This window comes from Camelina sativa, chromosome 6 (genome assembly GCF_000633955.1).
Source record: "Camelina sativa cultivar DH55 chromosome 6, Cs, whole genome shotgun sequence".
NCBI classification, from domain to species: Eukaryota; Viridiplantae; Streptophyta; class Magnoliopsida; order Brassicales; family Brassicaceae; genus Camelina; species Camelina sativa.
In genome coordinates, this window is record NC_025690.1 from 12,714,792 (window position 1) to 12,738,034 (window position 23,243).

A 23,243-nucleotide genomic window follows, 5' to 3' on the forward strand; every position below is an offset into this window, starting at 1 on the left:
AAAAAAAAAAAAACATAATTCTCATCTCTGTCTCCCTCTAGTCAATATTTCCTTTTTTATTTTTTTGAATTTAATCTTTTTGTTTTGGTCTCTCTGCTTTTAAAAAAAATAACAAACAAAAATTGATTGCTCCAAAGACTTTGTAGCAAGAAAAAAAAAACGCGATTTTTATTTTTTTCCCTGGGTTTCCTCCGATGTTAGATTTGCAGCCGTCAGATCGGCGTCACGGAGCTCCGAGTTCTAGTGATGGTGGAGATGAGCTGATCAGAACTTACAAAGGCTGGAAAGGGAACAACGTGAGCTTCTTCTTCTTCTTCTTCTATCTCTTATAATGATTGATTAGAGTTTTTTTTTCTTTTGTTGTTGGTTGGGTCAGATTTAAGGTCTTTTTTGAGTAAGATCTGTATCAGTTTTTTGGTTGAGTTGTTGTTGTTTACCCAGGATATGTGGAAAAGTCGTTTTTTTTTTTTTGGTTCTGGGTTTGTTTCATTCTTCACAAGTTTGGAGTTTTAAGTTTGACTTCTTCTATACCCTAATGTTGAGATGTATAAAGCTTTAATTTTTAGGGTTTTTACTCGTTCTTTTTCTTGATTTTGGGATTTGACTTTTCAAAGCTCTCAGATTTTACTTTTGCTCATCGTTTGAAACTAGTCTCCATTTTGCTTTTACCTGATGATTGATTCATCAAGATTTGTGCTTTCAGTGAGATAATTAGAGACCCATGGATGCTCAATGTTTTCCTCGTTTTGTTCACCTAATCAGTTCAACTACTTTGTATGGAGATTCGACAGTATAATGTGTCTTCTTAAGCTGATAAGATTTTGTCTGGTTTATGCTGTCAAAGAAGCTGAATTCTTTCAAAATTAAACTTTTTTGGATGTTTATCAGAGTTTAGTGAAGAAGATACGTCTAGATGTGTGATCTCATTAGTTACAAGAGTTGTTTTTTAGTGACTTTAAGTTGTTTGTTCTTTTCTTTTTCTCCAGGTGTTCTTCCTTGGAGGAAGGCTTGTGTTTGGACCCGATGCTCGATCTATTCTAATCACCATCTTCTTGATTACAGTTCCTGTTATTATATTCTGTGTGTTTGTTGGCAGAAAATTTATTGATGACTTCCCTCACCATAGAGGAGTATCCATATTAGCTGTCGCTGTTGGTCTGATCGTATTAGTGAGTTCCTCTTTCTCATGATTACGATTCTGCATTTACATATATCTCTGCTGCATACTGATAAGAAAGTTTGGTACTTTTTTCTCCACAGGATCTAATATTTCTTCTTGTAACCTCGGCGAGAGACCCAGGAATAATACCACGTAATCTGTATCCTCCTGAACCAGAGGTTAGTGAAGGCAATGGAGAACCACGTCTTGCTCATACTCCTCAGAGTCGGTTGCCTCGGACAAAGGATTTAATTGTAAATGGAATTACTGTGAAGATCAAATACTGTGACACATGCATGCTTTACAGACCGCCCCGTGCTTCTCATTGCTCCATATGCAACAACTGTGTTGACAAGTTTGATCACCACTGTCCTTGGCTTGGACAGTGCATTGGATTGGTAATGGATTTTATCTTGCCTCAACTAAAATCTTGCTTGTTCCCTCTTTTGTCATCTCTCTGACTGGTAAAGAGGATAATTGCATATACGTAGACGATTCAAGAGTAACTAACAGTAATTTGGGGTATTTAATTGCAGAGAAACTATAGGTTCTACTTCATGTTTGTGCTGTGCTCAACTCTTCTCTGCATTTATGTCCATGTGTTTTGCTGGATCTACGTCGTACGCATAATGAATAGTGAAAACATAAACATTTGGAAATCTTTTCTCAAGACTCCTGCTTCCATCGCGCTAATAATCTACACTTTCATCTGTGTCTGGTTTGTTGGTGGGCTTACTTGTTTCCACTTGTACCTAATGAGTACTAATCAGGTAAAAATACTTGCTCTCTAAAAGCTCCATGTTTCACTAAAAGCTCCATGTTTCATTATGCCCTCAAACTGTTGGATAGATTTAGCTGCCTTGTTAACTGGTTCTCTGTTGTTTGATATGTTGTGATTTGGCAGTCAACTTACGAAAACTTCAGGTATCGGTATGATAGACACGAGAACCCCTTCAACAAAGGAATAATAGGGAATTTCATGGAAGTATTCTGCACAAATGTTGCCATATCACAGAACAGTTTCAGAGCAAAGGTTTCAAAGGAACCAGCAATCCCACCAAGGACAGTAAACGGAGGGATGTCAAGCCCGAGCTTACAGAAAGTTTCCAACGACATAGAGATGGGAAGAAAACCAGTGTGGCACGAGACAGTAGAGGAAGAGCTCGGTGACATGGACAAGGACATGGAATCAGCTGTTACATCACGGGATTTGAGCAGAATGCTTCCACCAGAGGAGTCTGAAGGACGAGGTATTATGCATTCGAGAGAGTCCAGCAGAGGACGAGGGATTATGCATTCGAGAGAGTCTAGTAGAGGAAGAAGAGGAGGGAGTTGGGAATTGTCAAGCCGTATTAACGAAGATTTAAGAACCAGAGATGATAAAAGAGCTGGTGAAGAAGACGACAGCTCAGACTCTTCAGACAATGATGCTTCCAGGGATTTACATGTTGAGATTTTCGATGCAGCAGCAAGTAGAGGCAGAACCGGAACTGGTATAGGGCGGTTATAGTCTACGGTGTAAGCCATTTTACAAGATTGTGAAAAAAGGGTTATGAAAAAAAGTAAGAAGAGATCAAGGAAACAAAAGATTTGTGATTCAAGTTGTTTGGTTTATTACCTCTCATTGTAACGTGTTTTGTGTAAAGTATATGTTAAAAAAAGGATAAAAAGCCTTTTAATTGCTGGTAAAATGAAACAACTGACATATTTCATTTTTATAAGTACTTCTTCAAAAGAGTAGGAATGTTACAAAAGCTCCAAATACCAAAATAAAAACACATAAACAAGACAGACATAGAGACTAGAGTTCCCTATGGTTACTTGGGATATAAAGTAAACCTGCAAAAAAGAAAAAAATATTGTTAATTTCACAAATGCAGGAATAAAATCTACAGAGCAAAATTACCAGTATAAATTCTGACATTGACGTACCTTATTTTTTACTTGAGAGAGAATTCATCTGAGATAAGTTTCTCATCTTCTTCGTAGACTTGAAGGTTCTTGGACTTCATAAGAAACTCTAAAGCCTCTTCATCAAACTCAACCAAGTAAGCCATCTTCACAAGCTCTGACAACCGTCCGATCAGATCTTCTCTTTCCCACATCACTCCCTTTGCAATCACATCGGCAAAACACGTGGCGTACTCCAAAACCTTTCTTTTCCCACAAGCTTCCTCCAACTTCTCTGCATACACCACTCCATTCTCTCTCCCATCTTATCATCCTCTTAGCCTCTGCAATCAGCTTCTCTCCCTTGGACGGTAGATTCAGAGTATACTCCGTCGTGATCGTTTCCAAAGTTTCTTTAACGTCGATGTCAACAAGGCACTGTATCATTCTTGAACACTCCTCAGCTTCTACCTTGAGAGATGGATCAGAGAGGAATCCAAGAATCAGTTTCACAAGCCCTGGTCCGATCAGATTACTCTTTGACTCGTTGACCTCTTGCTGCTCGATTTTGACTCCACTTAGCTCAGCTTCTGTGACCGTGACACATTTAGAGATCTCTTTAACACCGATTTGTCTGTAAAGCTCAACAAGCTTGGTTCGGGACAATGCAGGGATGCTTGGAGTTGGATACCAGACAAAAACAGGAGAGTTGATGAACAGATCTTTCAAGAGCAAGTCATCAGCTATGAACACGTCGCTTATGTTAGCCAACATAACTCCTTCATCGCTGTTGCAGCCCAATGCATATACAGGTAAACGCGTAAAAGATTCAGAGAGGAGCTTCTCAGCGCTACGTGTGTTGTGTCTCACAACAAAACTCCAAAACGCACAACACTCATCATTTGACAACATCTCCTTCGTTCTCTCCCAATCTTTCCACAAACCACAGTAATCTTCAATAGACGGGTTGGTTCTCACTCCAAACACAGACGAGAAGAAGGCTAAGAGTTCATGATCCTTGTAATGGTTATCAAGAACATTAAGTCTTGAACCAAACAGCTTACCCTTGTCATAGAGAACGCAGCTAGAAACATCTGCCCATTTCTCATCGCTCGGTAACCAAATCCGGCCTAGAGACGCATCTTTCTTAGGTTCCCATTTAGCTTCATTGAGAAATCCGTATATTCGAGTAATACTATCAGTTTCAGAATGAGCATAGATGTGACTAGCAAGCAACTGGCAAGCTTTAGCTGAAGTATGACCAACTCCTATCTGGATAAGCTCTTCTCTGAACGATTTAAGCTCTGAGCCATAATACTTTTCGTCGATGAAAGGACCATCACACGGCTCTAATTTCCAGTGGCTATCAAACAAGAGACACTCACCGGGACTGCGGTAACCAACATGTGTCTTCAACCATTTGCCAGAAACTTTATCAAGAAAATCTTCAAGGAGCATACAGTTTCTGTCTTCACGCAAGAAGGTGAAGCACTTAAAAAGAGACTTTTCGGTTGCAGGAGTGATGCGAGATGGATCAGGGAGACTTAGGGAGCGAACCACATGACTCATGCCTTTTCTCAGCTCAACTGTAACATCCAAGCTTTGTAACTCTTTCTTGTAAGAGTAGATACTCTTGCCATACCAGTTGGAGCCGTCATCGATAAAAGGAAGATTCGCTATGAGGCGGAGAGGTTCCCAGTCAGCATCAAAGAGAATACAATCCTTTGGTGCTCGGGAATCGCCGAGTGTGGTACGCAGCCATTTCAACTTTTTGAAGCTATTCACAAGTTCTACAGGAAACTTGTGAAAATTTCCCATCAACTGCCTGTAGCAAGATAAAAGAGACGAAGAGGTGCATTGGGTTAACCCAGAGGAGGTAGCTTTCTCTTTGAAAGTGCGCACAAACTTGTTCACAACATATTCAAGCTGAAGCTTAACACCAATCTGTTTCAGTTCTTCTTTGTAAGAAAAGATTCTACTTCCATAGAAACCATCGTCGATCAAAGGGAAGCAATCAAAAACAGAAAGAAGACAGCTCCACTCTGGATCATGTATGAAACACTCAGCAGGCGATTTATAATCATTCTTCTTTGTCTTGAAGCATTGAGAAGTCTTCAGGGCGTTGATCAGCCTATGAGGACTGAGATGTCAAAAAAGTCAAGTACTAGGAGCATTGCATCAGGTGTCAAAAAAGTCAGCTTTGAAGTATTCAAGTGAGAAACGATGAGGCTGTGATTACCAGGAAACTTAACTACAACGCCAAGCAACTCAAGCTCTTCCTTGTAGCCACTGAGGCTAACTTCACCATAGAAACCTCTGTCAATGAATGGGATATCACTGATCAGTGATGCAGCTTTCCAGTCTTGGCTGAACAAAACAGCTCCATCTGGAGATCTGTAACCAGAACTTGTCTTCAGCCATGGACCATCTTTGATGGCACTGATGAAATCAGCTGGTGGCAGGCGCTTCTCTCTCAAGTACCTAATAAACTTCAGAATGGAGAACACGTTTTCGCTTGACAGTGTTGAAGTCTCAGCTAAACTCATTAGGTGGTTGCCAACAAATGCACAGGCTTCACTAAAGTCAAACATAACACCAGCAGTTTTCAGCTCATCTTTGTAGTTCTCAATCTCTTTCCCATAGTAGCTTCGATCAACCAGCGGGATATCAACTAGAATAGATCCGTTCTGCAGAATACTTCCCCATGATGAAGTATGGTAAAACGACTGAGAAGGCGGACGATAATCAGAGGAACCATTCATTGTTGTTCTCAACCAGCTTCCTCCTCTAACAGAATCCAAAAAGTTGGAACGAAGAGCATGTCTATTACGCTTGATCCACTCCAACAGCAACAAAACATTCTCCTTTTTAAGAGCTCCCGACAACGCAGGTATAGCAGCATTTGGTGGTTCTATGTCAGGAATATCTCCAGCCTTAACATAAGATTTCAAGAACTCGAGAAGGTCTCTCTTGTTAGACCGCAGACCAGCAAACCTGTCAGATGACAAATACTCTTCCGACAGTTCTATGTATCCATTCTGTCTCCATGGATTGGAGCCAACTAAGCTAACCCATTTACCAGAGCTAGCAGGGACAAGAACCCCATTCCTGCTTGTGTTGACATTACCATAGTTGTCCACAAGCGGCATGTCTTTGCAGCATTTACCCGCTTCTTCTTCTGATAAAAGATCCTTTGAGAGTGAGTGATGGAGGAAGTGTGCAAATGCAACCACAAGCCTCTTGTCTCCATTAAGATTCTCCCGGAGACGTTTTGCATAGTCAGAGATACTCAGATTGGCGACCTTGATCTTCTCTTTGAGCCAGTTCGTTATCGTTTCCTTCTTGGCGCAAGCTTTGAACGCTGTCCGCGTTGTCTGTGGCATGAAAACAAAGTTATACATACATTTTAACTCATCGTTCCAGTCAAGTAACCATGCCTGGTTCTTCTCTGTGGACAAGCAAAGAGTCCGAGGACTGAACTCTGCCAAACTGCTAAGAGAACTCACTCCCTTTTGGACAACATACTTGATAAGTGGAACTTTCACCATGTTTGTACTCTGAAACCTAGACTGCTAACTCTCAGCGATGAAGAGTAGAACCTCCACATACGTACCTTCTGACACACTTGTCACAAGATCACAGCCCTGAATGCATTTTACATACCTCTCGTTGCTGACTTGCTTCAAACCCAAGAACTCCAGAACGTTATCATAAATTGTTCTATCAAAGGAGGAGTCAAGAATGTAGATCCCATGTGATGATATATTCTGCAAGCTCGCACCTTCTTCTCTCGCTTTCTCCAAAATGTCCCAAAAAGCAGAAATGAGCCGACCAACCTCACACGGCCTGTGGAAAAAATTCTGTCCCAAATGTGATATGCTTGGTACAATTTCCTCAGCAGAAACCATTACCTTGATCGAGTCTCTGACAACATTCAGCTGTGTGTAAGTAGACTGCTTAACAGGCAAGAACCTAAAAGTAGGCACCAAGCTAGAGACAGGAGCTTCAGTCTTCTTCACCAAGGAGGTGAATGCATTCACAAAAGCTGTAGAGACACAGCTGAGAATCCCTTGGTTCCATAAATCATCCAGTAATATAGTTTCTCTAGACGATGCGAGGATGAAATCTGATTGAATGATGAATGGGAAGTTTGTTACCATCTCGGTGGGAAGAAACGCATAGATACCAGGAGAGGTATTTCCTCGGCCAAGACGCTCTCCAAATGGAAATGCCAAAGTGATCACCCAATCATCGACCTCACTTCTCCTGTCCACACGGTTCTCATGTTTTACTGGAAACTTTTGCCTCCACATGTAGTAAGAGCATTCTTGTTCAGAGTTTCTCCCTTTTTCAGAAGCTGAGAGATGTATTGTGTAAGATTCAGCATCAATGCTCTTTCTCGTGACAAAATTAGTCTCACTTACAATCCCTATTGAGTTCACAGTGCTGAGCCTTGGATCTTGGCAGTATTCTCTGATAGACAAGCGCTTGATTTTTGACAAAAACAGCAACACCTCAGGATGAACATTGGAAAGCTGTTCTTTCACCGGCTTGACTTTGTCACTCTTCAAAGGCAAGATAATGGTTGTTGTCGGGAGAGCAGAACCCGAACCATACATCCTTTGTATATCAACAAGAGGCGGATGCTGCTCAACCCACTCGGGTACAATGTAACCAAGGCTGCAGTGGCTGCAAGGTGCCTCATTAAAGCGAATCTGATAGCCATTGCTGAAAATATGTGGCTGTGAGGTGATAAGAAACACACTCTTGAAACCAATTCCTGCCAAAGATCGAAACAGAACACACAAGTAAGAAACAACAAGGGTCTTTCAAATTTGACTTTGTCTAGAGGTCCATGTAGTAAGAAGGCAAAATACATACCTTTCTCTCCAATATAACCACGCTTCCGGTTTCCTTTCTTCGTAGACCTTCCAACACTACAAATAGACTCAACGTTCTTCTCAGAGAAACCCTTTTCGTTGTTAAAGATAAGGAGAGTGGCTGGAGCTCCTGTAGCTGTGATATCCTCAGATGTTATCACAAATTCAAGAGATGGATCCACACCTTGCGGATACTCATTATCCTCAGCATTCTAGAAACCAAAACAAAATAAAATAAAATAAAAGTTAAAGCTTAGCATTAGGAAAAACGTAAACATCTAATGCTTACTAGCATATACGTTAATCAAAACCCATTTCTAATACTTTCTATATTTAGCGTGTGTGTGTGAGAGTGACTAAGAGCAAACATGATTCTGATTGAGAGGAATACATGAAAACTAAGCTAACAGGATATGAGAAAATGCTTGAATACAGAAAACCAAGTAGAATGTAAAACGATATTGTTCGGTTTAGTTCTGGTTCTGGTTCAACATTTTTCCGAAACGAAGATCAGGTTATTATTCACTCTCTTTAATCAGACTTTGTGTATACACAGAACAGAACATCAAAATCACAGAGCAACTAATATTGCGGGAAAAAAAAAACTAGATAATTCAAAATTACGGGTTCCAGATTATCTCGGGAAAAGAGCACAAACCCTAGAGATAACTGAGCAAAATCGGAAACACGAACTCACACAAGAGAAACAGAGAGGCAGAGAATAAGGAGAGAGTTAAAAAAGAACGTACTTGGATGAGCTCCATGAGGAAGTGAACATCTTTAGCGTAGAGCTCAGCGGAGAGATTTTTCACAGCTTGATGGAGATCCTCCGTCAACGGGTTATCAGCTCCGCCGATTGAAAACTTAGTCTTCCGGATTCGATCAATGTGTTGCTTAGCCGATTCCGCCATTGTTTCGCTTCTTCCAGGTTTGTTTTTGGTTTCTCTCTGCAAATGTGAGAAGAAAGAAGAAACTAAAAGTGAGAGGGATTATTTAAAGAGAGAGTGTCAAGGAAAACTTCATAGGGAAGGTAAACAGAACTTGGGAATTAAGGAGTTGCGTTATAACTAGATGATGTGACACTCTCTTCTTCTTTTTTGTACAGGGAAATACCAAAAGGCAAAAATTTTATTGGCTAACCAAAAGACACATATTGTACTACTCTGTTTTTAGTTTTCAAGAAAAAGCTATGCAACTTCGTAAATCTAAGTATCTTTCAATTTTTTTTCTTTCTTTTTCAAAGTGTGAAACATTTTCATTGATTGAGTTCATAATCAACTGCTTCCTTTTATTTTTCGGTGCATCCAATTAAATCTTGTGGGGTTCTAATATAGTAATATGATCTTTCCTACTAGTTCACCATGTTTTGGAAAAAAAAGAACACAAAAGATAAACATAGTTATGTTTTATGGGTCAAATAAAATTGGATGAAATTAAAATACATACATGGATGATTAATCTATTTGTGACTGAATGGTTCAAAATATATAAAACAAAATCATTTAAAATATGAATGCAATTTATATAATGCATGTGAAATATGATTAAACCATTATCAGTCACACACAAAAGAAAAAGAAGTGGCATGTACCTTAATGCGAGTAAAAGACGCACAATCGAATTGACCGGAAATTAACAACAGATTCAAGAAAACATATTTCTTTACTGATGGGTAGAGAAACTCAAAGATTACTAGAAAGTTCTAACAAGCTTGAATAGCCAGCTAGATTTTTTCTACACAAATATCGAGCCTAAAGGTTTCCTTTTTTTCTACATAATTTTGGTGTGCGGATATCGAGCACATTTTTCAAGTTTATACTGAGTAGGTGTGGAAAAACGGCTTTTGCATACCTGAACAATTACAATATGTTGAATTCACACATCGGACTATTGACTATACTTAAACATATATGCAGTTTTAAAATATTTGAATTTCGTAAATAAACTTTTGATTTTGTGTCTAAATATGCATAAACTTTTGATTTTATGCTCAAATATAGTTTAATAAATAATTTTGTTAGTCTTTCTGGTAAGTCACTATGACATGGAGTCCATTTGAGCACAAAATCAAGTTGAGTAAGGCTACATTTGAACCCTTGACCTTTCTTTGTACGTCAAGGGAAGCTACATACCACTGAGCTACATAAGTTTTACTTATAATTATAACGAATATATATATATATAATAACAATGGTGGCCCATCATCTTCTTCTCCCTAACCTTACTTCTTCCTCCTCCTCGCCATTGTAGAGATGTGGCGGAACGTGTGGAGCGTAGCTGCCCAATTGAAGATGGCGAAGTCATAATGAGCGAAGAGAGAATGGTGACGAAGCTTCGAACGGAGGAACCTGAGGAGAGTTTGTGGAGTTAGGGTTTCGTGGTGACTGGTGAGGGAGATTGTTCTCAAGGAAGTTGTCGAAAATGGAGTGCTTGGAAGATGGAGAGAGAGTAAGAGTTGGAGGAATTGAGGTCTAAACCCTAGAAAATCTAGAACCAGAAACGTTTATGGTGAAGATGATGTGGCGTTGGGGGGAAGAAGATGGACCGTCATTGTTAGATATATATATTCGTTTATTTTATTAAAAGTTTATGTAGCTCAGTGGTATTTAGCTTCCATTTGTACGTCAAAGGTCAAGGGTTCGACGGTAGCTTTAGCCATTTCGGTTCAATTTTAATTTTTCAACTTAAAATAAAAAGACGTCGTTTCATTATTTCTGGATACATGGAATCCACGTCATAGTGACTTAACGGAAAGACTAACAGAGTTACTCATTAAACATGTTTATGTATATTTAAGCACAAAATCAAAACTGCATGTATGTTTAAGCACAGTTAATAGTCTGATGTATGAATTCAACACATCGTAATTGTCTAGGTATGCAAAAGCCGGTTTTCTGAGAAGGTGTTGGTGTGCGGATATGACTTAATCCTTGGAAAATAATCTTTTATTTTTGGATTTGTTACATAATATTTATGTAGATTTGATCTTATCTTTCTATATTTTTTCGAGTAGGTATATTAACAAGCTAGCCGTACCGAGCTGCTCGAGCTTTTGCTTAGATTTATTTCTAATTTAAACCCGGTTAATACTAGATGTCCTAAATCATTCTCCTAAATAGTGTTTTTTTTTCTGAGCATCAAATGTATCGTTCATTGTGATCGACTTACATTTATATTCTAAATTATTTTTAAAGTACAAAATGTAAGTCGATCAGTATACAAACTAATCTTTCTTTTACGAGTTGAAGTAGTGCAAGATTGGTGAGAACGTTGGTCAACTTCATCGTCTTCCATTTCAAGATCCAGAACGATTATTTCCTTTCGTTTCTCTTCGTTTTCTTCCAATGATTTTCTCATGGACTGTTGAACCTTGGAAGAAACTTTTGGGCATGCACTTCTACTTCCTTTCAATCCAGCCAAGTGATGTTTCATTCTATTTATTTCACTTCCAACATATTGTTTACCACAAAAGTCACAAGCTGTAACTTTTCTCCCTCTTGAATCAACAGTTTCACTGGCATAGTTCCACGCCGGATCTTGTTTCTGATGAAGAGTGGAGCGTTGCGAAGATTTCTCTTGCTTTACATTGTTTGATGATACATTTTCCCGATCACTCTTCTCCATCGATGAGTACAGTGCCAACTTAGATAGGGGGACAAGGGGTGCGACCACCCCGGGTTCATGGATTAAGGAGGCAAATAATTTAACATTAAGAGGCACAAAAAAATAAATAATGCAAGATAAAGGGGTACAAAAAAGAAATAATGCAAGATAAATGGGCACAAAAAATAATGTAAGATAAAAGAGGTAAAAACAAAATTTGTAACCCAAAAATAATTCATTAAAATATGTTTTAACGATTTATTTTTACGAATCAATAACCAAAAAGACTCTTTATCTTCTATAATTATCTCAATTGACTCCAATTTAGAATGAAAATAAATTTTTATAATTTTATCAAGTGTTTATATATTATCAAAATGAAATCTATATTTTTTTAACATATAACAGAGGTTAAAAAAAATTGATCTTTCATTCAAAAAAAAATTGCCAGGGCCCCTAAAAACCTGGAGCCTGCACGGCACTGGATGAGTATATCACTACAAAAAAAATAAGTCAAGAAATGAAGAAGATGACAATATAAATTGTAGTGAAGACAAAGAGACATGATTATTAGTGGTTGTGGAATGGAAAAAACGAAGCGAAGATGGGATTATACCTTAAAGCTTGACTCTGCCTTGAGAGAGAGAGGTGGGTACCAAGGTTCCGTCTTCCGTGGAAACATACACAACCACTTAGACCAGTGATTCGACTTGGTGCATAATTATTATAACTCTGCCTTAGACTCCTGATTTTGAGAGTTAGAGGATCGTCGTTGAACCCGACAGTTGCAGAGAATATTTTAATTAATCCTCTAATTTTAAGAACCCTAACAATCAACTTCATATCTTCCTATTTTTTTTCTTTTTTTTGTTAATTTCCATTAAAATGTTTAAGATTTCGGACATATACGAATCTCGTCTCCAAATATTTAACTCCTCACAAAAATTGCCGTAATCGAATATCATCAAGGCATCATAATGTGGCATTTTCCGTTTAAAGAAATAAGTGAAATTAAATTACCAAAAGAGAGGACCTTTTTTTTAAAAAAAAAAATAATTTCTCACCACGAGTCCGGTTTAGTGAGTATACTACACAATACAGTTGCTCAATAACAATTGGAAATCCGGATTTGAAATAGCGGTTTATAAAGTTAATAATCAGATTGAATCACCAAAAGGAAAATTACACCAACTTGTATGAGCAATATAATGAACAATCGACAACCTGTAATCTCCTCTATATGTATCAATAATGACAAAAAAAAAAAAAAAAAAACTTTATGAAAACATTTCTCAGAGTGCATTTTTTTTAGCATATTCCGTTTCCATTAGTTATCATAAAAATGATGGTTTATATTTTTTGAGAATAATACTTAATAAATTTAGACATATCACATATGTAATTGAGTAAATAAATATCATGTAAAACAGTTGAGTAAACTAACATTTAGGGTAGGGGAGTTGTTATTTAAAAATATTTCAATTCTCTTAAAATGTTAAATAATTAAAACTATTTATTTAAATTTGAGAAAATTAAATTATTTTCTTAGAATTATACTTACCGTTCAATATTGAATAGTCAAAAAAAAAAAAAACGAAGAGGAGAGAAGATGATTGGTTTAAGGATCCGATTATTCGACGAAAGGGAAGAAGAACTCAAACAAAGGTTGAATTCAAAATCTCTCTTCTCTTCTCTTCTCTTCTCTTCTCTTGCGTGAGAGCAGGCGCAGATTTTTCCAGATCTTGAGAGAGAGAGATAGAGAGGAGAGAATCGTATCGGAGAAGAAGAAAACGACGCCGGAGGAGCTGAAACAATGATTACGATCCCATACCTTACAGCTGTATCAACGTATTTCAGCTACGGCTTGCTCTTCGCCTTTGGCCAGCTCCGCGATTACTCCCGCCTTCTCTTCGATTGGTGGCGCACCAACAATCTCCAGGTTCAATTTCTTCTCCTCACAAAATCAATCTGATTCTATTGTGATCGCTTTTGTGGCGGCGTTGTTGAGTCTTCATTCCTAATTTGTGTATAGGGATACGCACCGATCTGTTTGGCGCATGAGGATTTCTACATCAGACGATTATATCATCGTATTCAGGTTTCTTCTCCAATTTTGTTTCTGTTCTAACATTATGTTCAATCTCTTCATTTGTGGCCTTATTGGTGAACATTTAGTTGTTGCAAGCCGTAGGAATAATATAAAATGTTCCTGTTTGTGGAGTATTGTTTATGGACTCTTTGTTTGGTGTTTGATTCTTAAATCTTTAATGTTGACACAGGACTGTTTTGGACGTCCAATATCAAGTGCACCTGATGCCTGGGTTGATGTTGTTGAGAGAGTCTCTAATGACAACAACAAGACGCTTAAGTGAGTCTGTTTCCTCTGCTTTATCTATTGAACAGTCATTGTTTCTGTGGTCACGTTAGGAGATAATGAAACCAAATGTGAATTGAGAATTGAGAATTGAGAATTGAGAATTGAGAATTGAGAATTGAGATTTATCACCTACGCCGAGGATTTCAAATAGTAAACCTTTTTGGTTGCAAACTCTGTGTAGGCGAACAACAAAGACTAGCAGGTGCCTTAATCTGGGTTCCTACAATTATCTTGGATTTGGTTCTTTCGATGAATATTGCACGCCTCGTGTTATTGAGTCTTTGAAGAAATTTTCAGCTAGTACATGCAGCTCTCGCGTTGATGCAGGTACAAAGTGTCGTCTTTGTGTATTAGGTCTCCAACAATTCTCTTCTCTTTGTTGTTGCCTGACATCTGTTGTTTCTGCTATCAGGAACTACGTCTGTGCATGCTGAACTTGAGGAATGTGTTGCTAAATATGTGGGACAACCTGCTGCTATTGTCTGTGGCATGGGCTACGCAACAAACTCAGCTATCATTCCTGTCTTGATTGGAAAGGTACGTATGCTGCTCCATCTTCTGATGAACACTTATTTCCATGTTTTTAGTAGCTTGCTTACTGCCATGTAATACAGGGAGGGTTGATAATAAGTGATTCTTTGAACCATACTTCAATTGTCAATGGTGCTCGAGGTTCAGGAGCCACTATCCGCGTTTTCCAACATAACAGTAAGCATTTCTCATGATTCACTTTCCAAAATTTTTTGCCAATTAAATAGGTGACATTATCTTTATGCTCTCTTGTTGATTGCTTTGCAGCACCTTCTCATTTGGAAAAAGTATTGAAAGAACAAATCGCTGAGGGACAACCCAGGACGCACAGACCGTGGAAGAAAATTATTGTTGTTGTTGAGGGTATTTACAGCATGGAAGGGGAAATTTGTCATCTTCCCGAGATTGTCTCAATATGCAAAAAGTATAAGGTGAGGTAACATGGTAAACCATCTTTTGTGTTTAACATGAATGAGAGATTAAGGAACTCGATCATTAAAAGTTGTCCAACACTAATTTGGTTGTCTGATGTCTTACATAACTTCTTGCATATCCTCGTTTCAGGCGTATGTTTACTTGGACGAAGCTCACAGCATTGGAGCAATTGGCAAGACAGGAAGGGGTGTTTGTGAACTCCTGGGAGTTGACACTGCTGATATAGACATAATGATGGGAACTTTCACAAAATCGTTCGGGTCTTGTGGTGGCTATATTGCCGGATCCAAGGTTAGCAATTATATACCTTTGTTTTCACTCACTGATTGATTGTTTGCACATTTCCATGGTTTATATTGTTTTCATAAATCATAAGTTGGACCTTCCAGGAAACTTAGATATATGAAAAAAATGTTGTACATTTTATGCAAATTAAAATAATCTCTTATGATGAAGTAATGAAACTTTTTAAAGATGAGTAAAAAGCGGATACAGTAAGGCCATTCTATATCGACACAAACAGACAGCGTGATTCCTTAGGCAAGCAGTACACTTCATCATCCCAAAATCGACCAAAGGCTTTATAACATATTGTGTTTTAACTTTGTAGGACCTCATCCAATATTTGAAGCACCATTGCCCTGCTCACCTGTACGCAACATCAATTTCAACTCCTTCCGCACAACAAATCATATCGGCCATACAAGTTATCCTCGGAGAGGACGGTTCAAACAGAGGTATCTCTGCAGTTTTTTTTTTGCTCTTGCTACTGCAACTCTTTTGCTCTTTGAGTTTCATAATCTCAAGTTTCTGTCTCAAATTCTTCTTAAAAAAACGTTCGCAGGGGCACAAAAGTTAGCAAGAATAAGGGAGAACAGCAACTTTTTCAGGGCTGAGTTGCAGAAGATGGGGTTTGAGGTTCTTGGAGACAATGATTCCCCAGTAATGCCAATAATGCTTTACAATCCAGCAAAAATCCCAGCCTTCTCAAGGGAATGTTTGCGAGAAAACGTAAGCCTTCTCTTATTTCTGCTGCATTATCTTACTTGCTTTCTCACACAAGGGAAATTCAGCTCTTATGTTAACGTATTTTTATAAATCGTAAACAGTTGGCAGTTGTGGTCGTCGGTTTCCCTGCTACACCTCTATTGCTAGCCAGGGCTCGTATTTGCATATCGGCATCTCACTCAAGAGAAGATCTTATTAAAGCCCTACAGGTACTACATCTCCCTTTTAGTTCACTCTCTTTCTCTCCCACATCATTTAACATGTATTGCCCTAGTAATAGTAGGAAACCTGAATCCTCTGATAAACTCCATGAAAGCTTGACAAATTCTCAGCATATCATACATGAATTGAATCTATACACAAAAGGCTAAGTCCTAAAAAAAGGGACTCTGCTTTTAGTTCATCCTTCTCACACTCCAATCCTATATTTGTTATGGACAGGTTATAAGCAAAGCTGGTGACCTTACCGGGATTAAATATTTTCCGGCAGCTCCAAAGAAGCAAGACGAAGAGAAAAATGGCATTAAATTGGATTAAAACAGTAATGCATCAGTTTTCTTTTCGGAAGAGGTTTTGGTTAGCAATTAATTATCATTAGTGTACAATTTTCTGGCTGTCGGTCTTTGTTTTGTCGTCCTGTTACTTGTCGTGAAACATGTGATTGTTGTCTTCTTCTTTCTTTTGATTTCCTATTGCTTTTGTAAGGGTTTAATTGTATAGTTCCCCTCGTAAATTATTGCCCAAAAAAAATTCAGATGCTATCGTAGACATTTGTGCTTCTGCTTCACTCCACGAACTTAGGGGCCCAATTCGTTGGACCTGAAGTATCTTCGAAATTTTGGTTTCGGTCTTCCAGAGACCACCAAGACTATACAAGCCGTAGTAGAGTGGTTCTCAAAATTATCAAAATTTCTGTGGCAACAATTTATAATTCTGCTTGTTGTAGAAAGCTTTCCCGTATATTAAAGCTTGTGGATACTTGAATGGTATGGTAATGGTACTCTGCCATTATTGATCTTGTTGGGATCATGAGGCGAAGTATGTATACTTCCTCTTAACATGTTGAGGTAAACCTAAATTTAGTTGATATGGAAGTTGTTTTATCATGCATTATCTGCCGCCAACTAAATAGTTAGTTGTTCCAATTCCAACACCTGAAGCTATCCCGGGTAAGCGGTAACGCTTATGATATTACCGTTCTAAGGCAAGAACTCAAGAAAAGGAAACTAGATGATCTTGGTATTGTGCTAAAGGTTGAAACGGAAAGTGGATTCAAGAACTTGTCATTGATTCTGTTAGAGGCAATGAAGTGTTCGAATCCTTTGGGAGTTATGATAGCTCGAGGTGATCTTGCAGTGGAATGTGGATGGGAGAGATTGGCTAATATACAGGAAGAGATTATAGGTATCTGTAAAGCTGCTCGTGTAGCGGTAATGATGGCAACTCAGGTTCTGGAATCACTTGTTAAATCCGGTGTTCCAACTCGAGCTGAGATCACAGATGCTGCAAATGCCAAAAGGTAAAATATTTTGCACCAAACATGATCCTGGTTAATACTTACAGTTTCTTCTTTTTGTCTAATTTTTTGATTTCAAAACTTTTGCAGGCCGAGCTGCGTGATGTTGAACAAAGGCAGGAATATCGTTGAAGTTGTATCTATGTTGGATACTATTTTTCACACGAAGCTTATGTATAAGAAACCTGACTCTGAAAACCCCCATTGCTCTGCTTCTCACTAGTCTTTACAAAGACAAGTTGGCCATGTTCGTTTCATCATTTAGCATTTCCATCTAAATGATCTATTTAAATGATACATCTAAATGATTCATTTCAATGGCAAATGATCCAACAAACAAGATAAAAAAATAGTTCATTTGGATGGTTAATCAATAATTCTCCTGTTATGTTTTTATGAACCATCTTCATCCAAATGGTCCAACTAGAATCATCCAAATGAGTTTCAAATTTTTGACTAAAATTTTAAAACCCATTCAGATGATCCATGTGAATAATTCTGGATGATGCTCTTTTTTTTTGACAAAAACGAACAACACCTGAATGATTCATTCAGATGGTCCATCCAAATGAATAAACGAACAAGGTCGTTGTAGTTTTCTTGGCAAGTTCATGAACTGGATGCGTCCGGATAAATCCTGGTTCAGTAGCAAGTCCTCTGGTGATGTTACAGTTTCAAACAAGGATTTGGACGCTGGTATGCTGTCCTGCATTGCAATGTCTCTATACTTATTAGTACATATCTATGCATCTTCTTGGCCATGTTCCGTACATCAGATTATTTTAACTGGTTAACTCTCTAATATGATCTGATCTGATCATCATTGGCCCAAGTCAGTAGCATAGTTGATTGTTTTAAATTCTTTACTTGTAAGTTTTATAAGCTACGTACATGCTTTTAAAAGATTTTTCTTTATATGCAAGAAAGAAGAAATGTTTGATTTGGTTACACAAGATGGTACCAAGTTTTCTATGTGACAACAAAAGTCCAACGTTGAGAAGCTTAGCATCAAATACTACGATTGGTTAACATATAGTGTGACGGACGTTTTTACTAAAACCTAATTTACTTATCTTTTTTAAAAAAGTAAACAATAAATTAATTAAACGCTTAATGTTTCCAAAAAAAAAAACAAAGGAAAAGGAAAAGGAGTTCAGGTGATTTTTTAGGGTTCAAAAAAAGGAAAAAAGGAGAGTTGAGGCTAAAGTCTCTCTATATATACTATATAGTATACATTGTTTCTCAACACAACAACAGTCGCAACAGGCAAACACGAGAAAACCCTAAACTCTCAGTTTGTAATTTGATCGTCTCTCTCTGGTTCGTAACTTGATCTCTCTTTGGTTTGTAACTCGATCGTCTCTCGAAAACATCGATCAATAACAATGGGGGCCTTGAAGAGGAAGATAGATACAGAGAAGAAGATAGAGAAGAAACAACCACGCGCTGTTACATTCTCGAAACGTAGGAAGGGCCTTTTCAGCAAAACGTTGGAGCTCTGTCTTCTCTCCGACGCTCAGATTGCAATCTTAGCCACTCCTGTTTCTGCTAATTCCCACAACTCTTTCTACACGTTTGGACACTCGTCTGTGGATAGCGTTGTCGCTGCTTTCCTCGCTGATGAGACTCCGACTCGGGACGTCGATGACGAAAATCTAGGGTTTTGGTGGGAAGACGAGAGTCTCGCCAATTCGGAGAATGCGGAGGAATTGGGTGACGCGATTGTTTCGATGAAGAGGATGTTACAAGATCTCAAGGAGTTGCAAAGAGATCATCAACACGTCGTCGTGGAGAAGGACAACAACAACAACAAAAACAACAACAACAATGCTTCTTCTTTTACTTTACGTGGAAACGACGACGTGGGTGGATGCAGCAACCAAGGGATGGAATACTTTGATCAAATATTTGATTCTGAGGTTGAGACTCAGTCTCAGGCTATGCCGATGATCGATTACGTGGGTGAAGGATGCAGCAACCAAGGGCTCGACTTTGATCAAATATTTGATTCTGAGGTTCATGAGACTCAATCTCAAGCTGCTATGCCGATGATCAATTTGGACGACGACGAGTTCTTCTCTTCTGATTTCTTCAATGATTTTGATATTGATGCTCTATATGCATAAGTAGTCTCTCACACGTCTACAACCTTCTAATCCCTAAAATACACTTCTTGCTACTAATTTGTATTGTATTCTCTGCACTGCACTGTAATCTCTATCTGTTCTTTATGATATTTGTTTTAGTGGTTAATCTTAAAATGTATTTAGGATATGATGAACTTGTTGGTTCATACTGAATAATAGATGTGAGAAATCGTAACATCCTTAAGAGTACTTTTTTAGCTTCTTTCTTTTCACTCTTGTTTTCCCATATTTCTTTGTCAAACTGTATGATTAAACGCACCAACAAGGATGCTACTTTCTCCTGAAGCCATTCTTAAAATATCAATTGAAAACTCAAGATCGTACGTAAAAGAAGCATTAATGTAACTTACTGTTTGTTACTCCCTCCCAGGTTAAAGAGAAGGCTAAAGTAGAACAGTTAATTAACTAATTATATCTCCACCACAACTAAATCAACTAAAATTTTGACAGTAATATAACAACAATATAAAATTTAAAGAAATGTCTGTACTCTCTGTTGACACCAAAAGTCAATGCCGGATGCTGTAAGAATGTCAAGAGGGGGAGAAAGAGAATATTTACCACCATACCTACATCATCACAGACAATACCTTAAGTTAGGTCGATATGAATACTAGTAGGAGGAGTTTTTACTGCAGCTGTACACAATACTAGTCACGAATTCTAAATTTTCAAAGCAGGCATCAAGTAACATAGGCAATAGGTGATTTATGCTATATCTAAATGCAAACTCTCCCACGTTCCATGGCTAAGTTTAAACATTCAAGACTCAAGAGTGTCAGCATTAATGAAACATTCCATACAAACTCAACTTCTTTCCAAAAAAAACTCAACTTATCTTCTTTCACTTACAACAACCAGAATCTATATCGATATGAATCTTTTAGAATCTTGTAATACTATTGGAATTGGGAACTAATAGCCTCTTTAATTAGAACTATGTACAGAGAGTAGAGACTTTTTTTCTGTTACTGTAAACAATATCTTACGGATATGCATGAAGTCAGGTCAGTGCATATATTTCAATTGGTCTGAAATTTATGGAATTGTAATATTGCAGTAAAATGGCTTCTAATGTCTATCAAACTATGTACGTTAAAAGAAGCTTACTCCTTCACCAATTTTTGGAACTCTTATCTGATGTCTAGCAAGAGCAGCTGGATCCCATCCCTGTGCCAATAAAGGAAATTTCATGGGTGAAATGACAAATGAGGAAATAGAGCTGATACTAATTGTGGGAACTTTTTGGGTTAAGATTCATTGCACATGCACGAATGCTAAAAAAACATATTAGTATGGAGAGTACTTTTAAAGAAACAGAGTTGTGGTACCTGATCCTTCATCTCTGCCATTGCTGTATAGTGTAATCCTAGCATCTGGATGATCAAATAGTATTATTATAAAAAATGGTGATAGGATAGTACACTGAGTATGTATGTAGCACAAAAGCACTTGCATCGAAAGCTCGTTTAAAAAATTATATTAAATATAATGAATATAGTTGAATCTAATGCTATAGTTGGCACTTGGCAGTTGTGGTCGTCAGTTTCCCTGCTATTATCTGTTGCGAGTCAGGGCTCGTATATGCATATTCGATCCGCATCTCACTCAAAAAAAGATCTTCCTAAAGCCCTACATGTAAAATATCTTGCATCGAGCTCACTCGCTTGATCTCCCATATCATTTACGGATTTACCAAGAAGAGCCATACTAGTAGTAGTAGTAGTAGTAGTAGTAACTCCATGAAGGCTTAACAAATTATCAGCATAGTATACATGATTTGAATCTACCCCAAAAGGCTAAATCTTGAAAAAGGGACTGTGCTTATAGTTCCTCTCTGTGTTATGACAGGTTATAAGCAAAGCAGGTGACCTTACCAGGATCAGATATATTCCGACAGCTCCAAAGACGCAAGAAGAAGAGAAAAATGGTTCATACACATATGAAAAGAGGTCTGTGTGAGTTTGAAGAGAAAAATGGGATCAAACACATAACAAATTCCCGTATTAAGTCAGAGCCGCTACCTTTTTTGGTTAAATGGTTCCTCTGTTTCCACCCACATATGAAAAGAGGTAAGTGTGAGTTTGAAGAGTCTAAGTTTATATTTCTCAATCGCTCCGATTTCTACATATTGAGAAAGCTGAAGACTTCACAGTGTAACTAAAAGACATTCGTTCTCTTCTCCTTAAAACTTCTATTGCAAATAGCTACACCTATTCGACTGCATAATCCTTGTCATCATCAAGAACATCCATGGAGACAATCTCAAGTGAAGAAAAGTGAGATCAAAAGTGTTCAAAACCTTCTTCTACTCTACTTTTGCCACTCCCACTTCTACTAACACTACTGTGTCTGATGCTACATTCAAACAACAAATATCAAGATAACAAAAAATAGAGACGAATGAAAGATCTATAGAGGAAACAAAAAAAAAGCCTTTCATGGTTTCAGACATTGCAAGCTTATACTCTGCCATGACTGACTATCATCAACAAAAAAAACAAGAACAGAACAAAAAAAAAACGATCAAAAATCTCTCTCACACACTCATGAGAACTCCCTACCAAGCTTCTGAATTGCACGAAACATCTTCCTCCTGGATCCAACAGCATTAATCCCCATATCTTTAAGATCTTCCAATGTCAACAATGGCAAAACCTCTTCATCAACCTCATGTATCTCAAACATAGGCCAATATCTCCCTAACCCTAACTCTTGTAGCCATATCTTCACACCTTCTCTTCCTCCACCACCAACTCCTCCATCCATATTCGATTCGAATTCTCTGTTTCCACTACTATTCTTACCCTCATACCTTCTTCTACCGTAAAAGCCACCACCATCTCTATCCAAAGACTCTTCCTTTATCGGACTCTCTGAATCTTCTCTGCTAAAATCCCTAAACCCACCTTCCAATTCTTCCCCTCCACTAATTTTCTCATCCCCATCCCCAATTTTTGATACCCAATTGGATCGGACCCTCTTCGCCGCCGCTGACCCGACCCGTTTCTTGACCCGCCAACTCGCAACACCAAAAGAATCCACATTTCCATCTCTTTCATCATCTAGGGTTCCGATATTCTCATACCCAGAACTCAAATTCGTTAGGGCTTTCGTCCTCGACGATTTACTCATATATTTTCTATTACCACTCGTCGTCGTCGCCGCCTGTGTCCATTTCGATCTCCTCCCCTGCGAATCGTACGCCCCCGCCGACGCCGCCGCGTGGTGATGATGTTGCTGCTGATACTGGTCCCCGCCGATTTCGCCTAATCGAACACTTGGTCTTCTCAATCGTTTCGATCCCGCGGCTGTAATCGCCGTCGCTTCGGCTGAAGTTGACGCCGGAGTAGGATTAACTCCGCCGTTTGTTTGCTGACCATCCAGTGGCTGCAATTCCGCCATCTCAAGGGCAAAGTGGTTTCTTTATTTCCAAGTTTCTCAGATTGGAACCGCCATAAGCAAAGTGTGTTACTGGAGAAGATGAAAGGGCAAGTCTTTTTAGGTTTTATCTGAAGAAAGGAATCGGAAGTGGGATGTGAGAATCGTCATCAGGAGGAATCGAATCGAAGAAGGAAGAAGAAGGAGAGGTGTTTAGTTACTGACACGTGTGTATAACAGTTTTTTTAAGAATATTTATAAACAAGTCCCTCCACTTTTTTCACTTTCTTTTCTAATTCCTAAAAAATAAAATTTT

At 38.3% G+C, this 23,243-nt stretch overlaps 4 protein-coding genes and 1 pseudogene across 4 annotated transcripts; 3 read left to right on the forward strand and 2 right to left on the reverse strand.

The window, feature by feature from the left end:
* Nucleotides 195-2,880, forward strand: LOC104791098 (probable protein S-acyltransferase 5). The gene is made up of 5 exons (XM_010516899.2): nt 195-296; nt 987-1,169; nt 1,261-1,557; nt 1,696-1,929; nt 2,064-2,880. Exons 1-5 carry the CDS (start codon nt 195-197, stop codon nt 2,667-2,669), a joined length of 1,422 nt encoding a protein of 473 aa, XP_010515201.1. The 3' UTR covers nt 2,670-2,880.
* Nucleotides 3,093-11,553, reverse strand: LOC104791095 (annotated as a pseudogene).
* On the forward strand, nt 13,139-16,649 carry LOC104791099 (long chain base biosynthesis protein 2b). Its single transcript, XM_010516900.2, has 12 exons — nt 13,139-13,471; nt 13,565-13,630; nt 13,812-13,900; nt 14,091-14,236; nt 14,322-14,446; nt 14,524-14,617; nt 14,708-14,871; nt 15,005-15,166; nt 15,486-15,612; nt 15,720-15,886; nt 15,985-16,092; nt 16,325-16,649. The coding sequence occupies exons 1-12, from the start codon at nt 13,346-13,348 to the stop codon at nt 16,418-16,420; spliced, it is 1,470 nt and encodes a 489-aa protein (XP_010515202.1). The 5' UTR covers nt 13,139-13,345; the 3' UTR covers nt 16,421-16,649.
* Nucleotides 18,785-19,525, forward strand: LOC104698973 (agamous-like MADS-box protein AGL97). The gene is made up of 2 exons (XM_010414338.1): nt 18,785-19,140; nt 19,276-19,525. The coding sequence occupies exons 1-2, from the start codon at nt 18,785-18,787 to the stop codon at nt 19,523-19,525; spliced, it is 606 nt and encodes a 201-aa protein (XP_010412640.1).
* LOC104791101 lies at nt 21,827-23,153 on the reverse strand. The gene has a single exon (XM_010516901.2). The coding sequence runs from the start codon at nt 22,949-22,951 to the stop codon at nt 22,094-22,096; it is 858 nt and encodes a 285-aa protein (XP_010515203.1). The 5' UTR covers nt 22,952-23,153; the 3' UTR covers nt 21,827-22,093.

Excerpts from the sequence above, each read along its gene's own strand:
- LOC104791098 (XM_010516899.2), top strand. The coding sequence starts at position 195 with ATGTTAGATTTGCAGCCGTCAGATCGGCGTCACGGAGCTCCGAGTTCT. Across the intron at positions 1,170-1,260 it reads CTGTTGGTCTGATCGTATTA|GATCTAATATTTCTTCTTGT; the intron begins GTGAGTTCCTCT and ends TTTTCTCCACAG. Across the intron at positions 1,930-2,063 it reads ACCTAATGAGTACTAATCAG|TCAACTTACGAAAACTTCAG; the intron begins GTAAAAATACTT and ends GTGATTTGGCAG.
- LOC104791099 (XM_010516900.2), top strand. The coding sequence starts at position 13,346 with ATGATTACGATCCCATACCTTACAGCTGTATCAACGTATTTCAGCTAC. Across the intron at positions 14,237-14,321 it reads CAGCTCTCGCGTTGATGCAG|GAACTACGTCTGTGCATGCT; the intron begins GTACAAAGTGTC and ends TTCTGCTATCAG. Across the intron at positions 15,613-15,719 it reads AGAGGACGGTTCAAACAGAG|GGGCACAAAAGTTAGCAAGA; the intron begins GTATCTCTGCAG and ends AAACGTTCGCAG.
- LOC104698973 (XM_010414338.1), top strand. The coding sequence starts at position 18,785 with ATGGGGGCCTTGAAGAGGAAGATAGATACAGAGAAGAAGATAGAGAAG. Across the intron at positions 19,141-19,275 it reads ATTGTTTCGATGAAGAGGAT|CAACCAAGGGATGGAATACT; the intron begins GTTACAAGATCT and ends GGGTGGATGCAG.
- LOC104791101 (XM_010516901.2), bottom strand. The coding sequence starts at position 22,951 with ATGGCGGAATTGCAGCCACTGGATGGTCAGCAAACAAACGGCGGAGTT.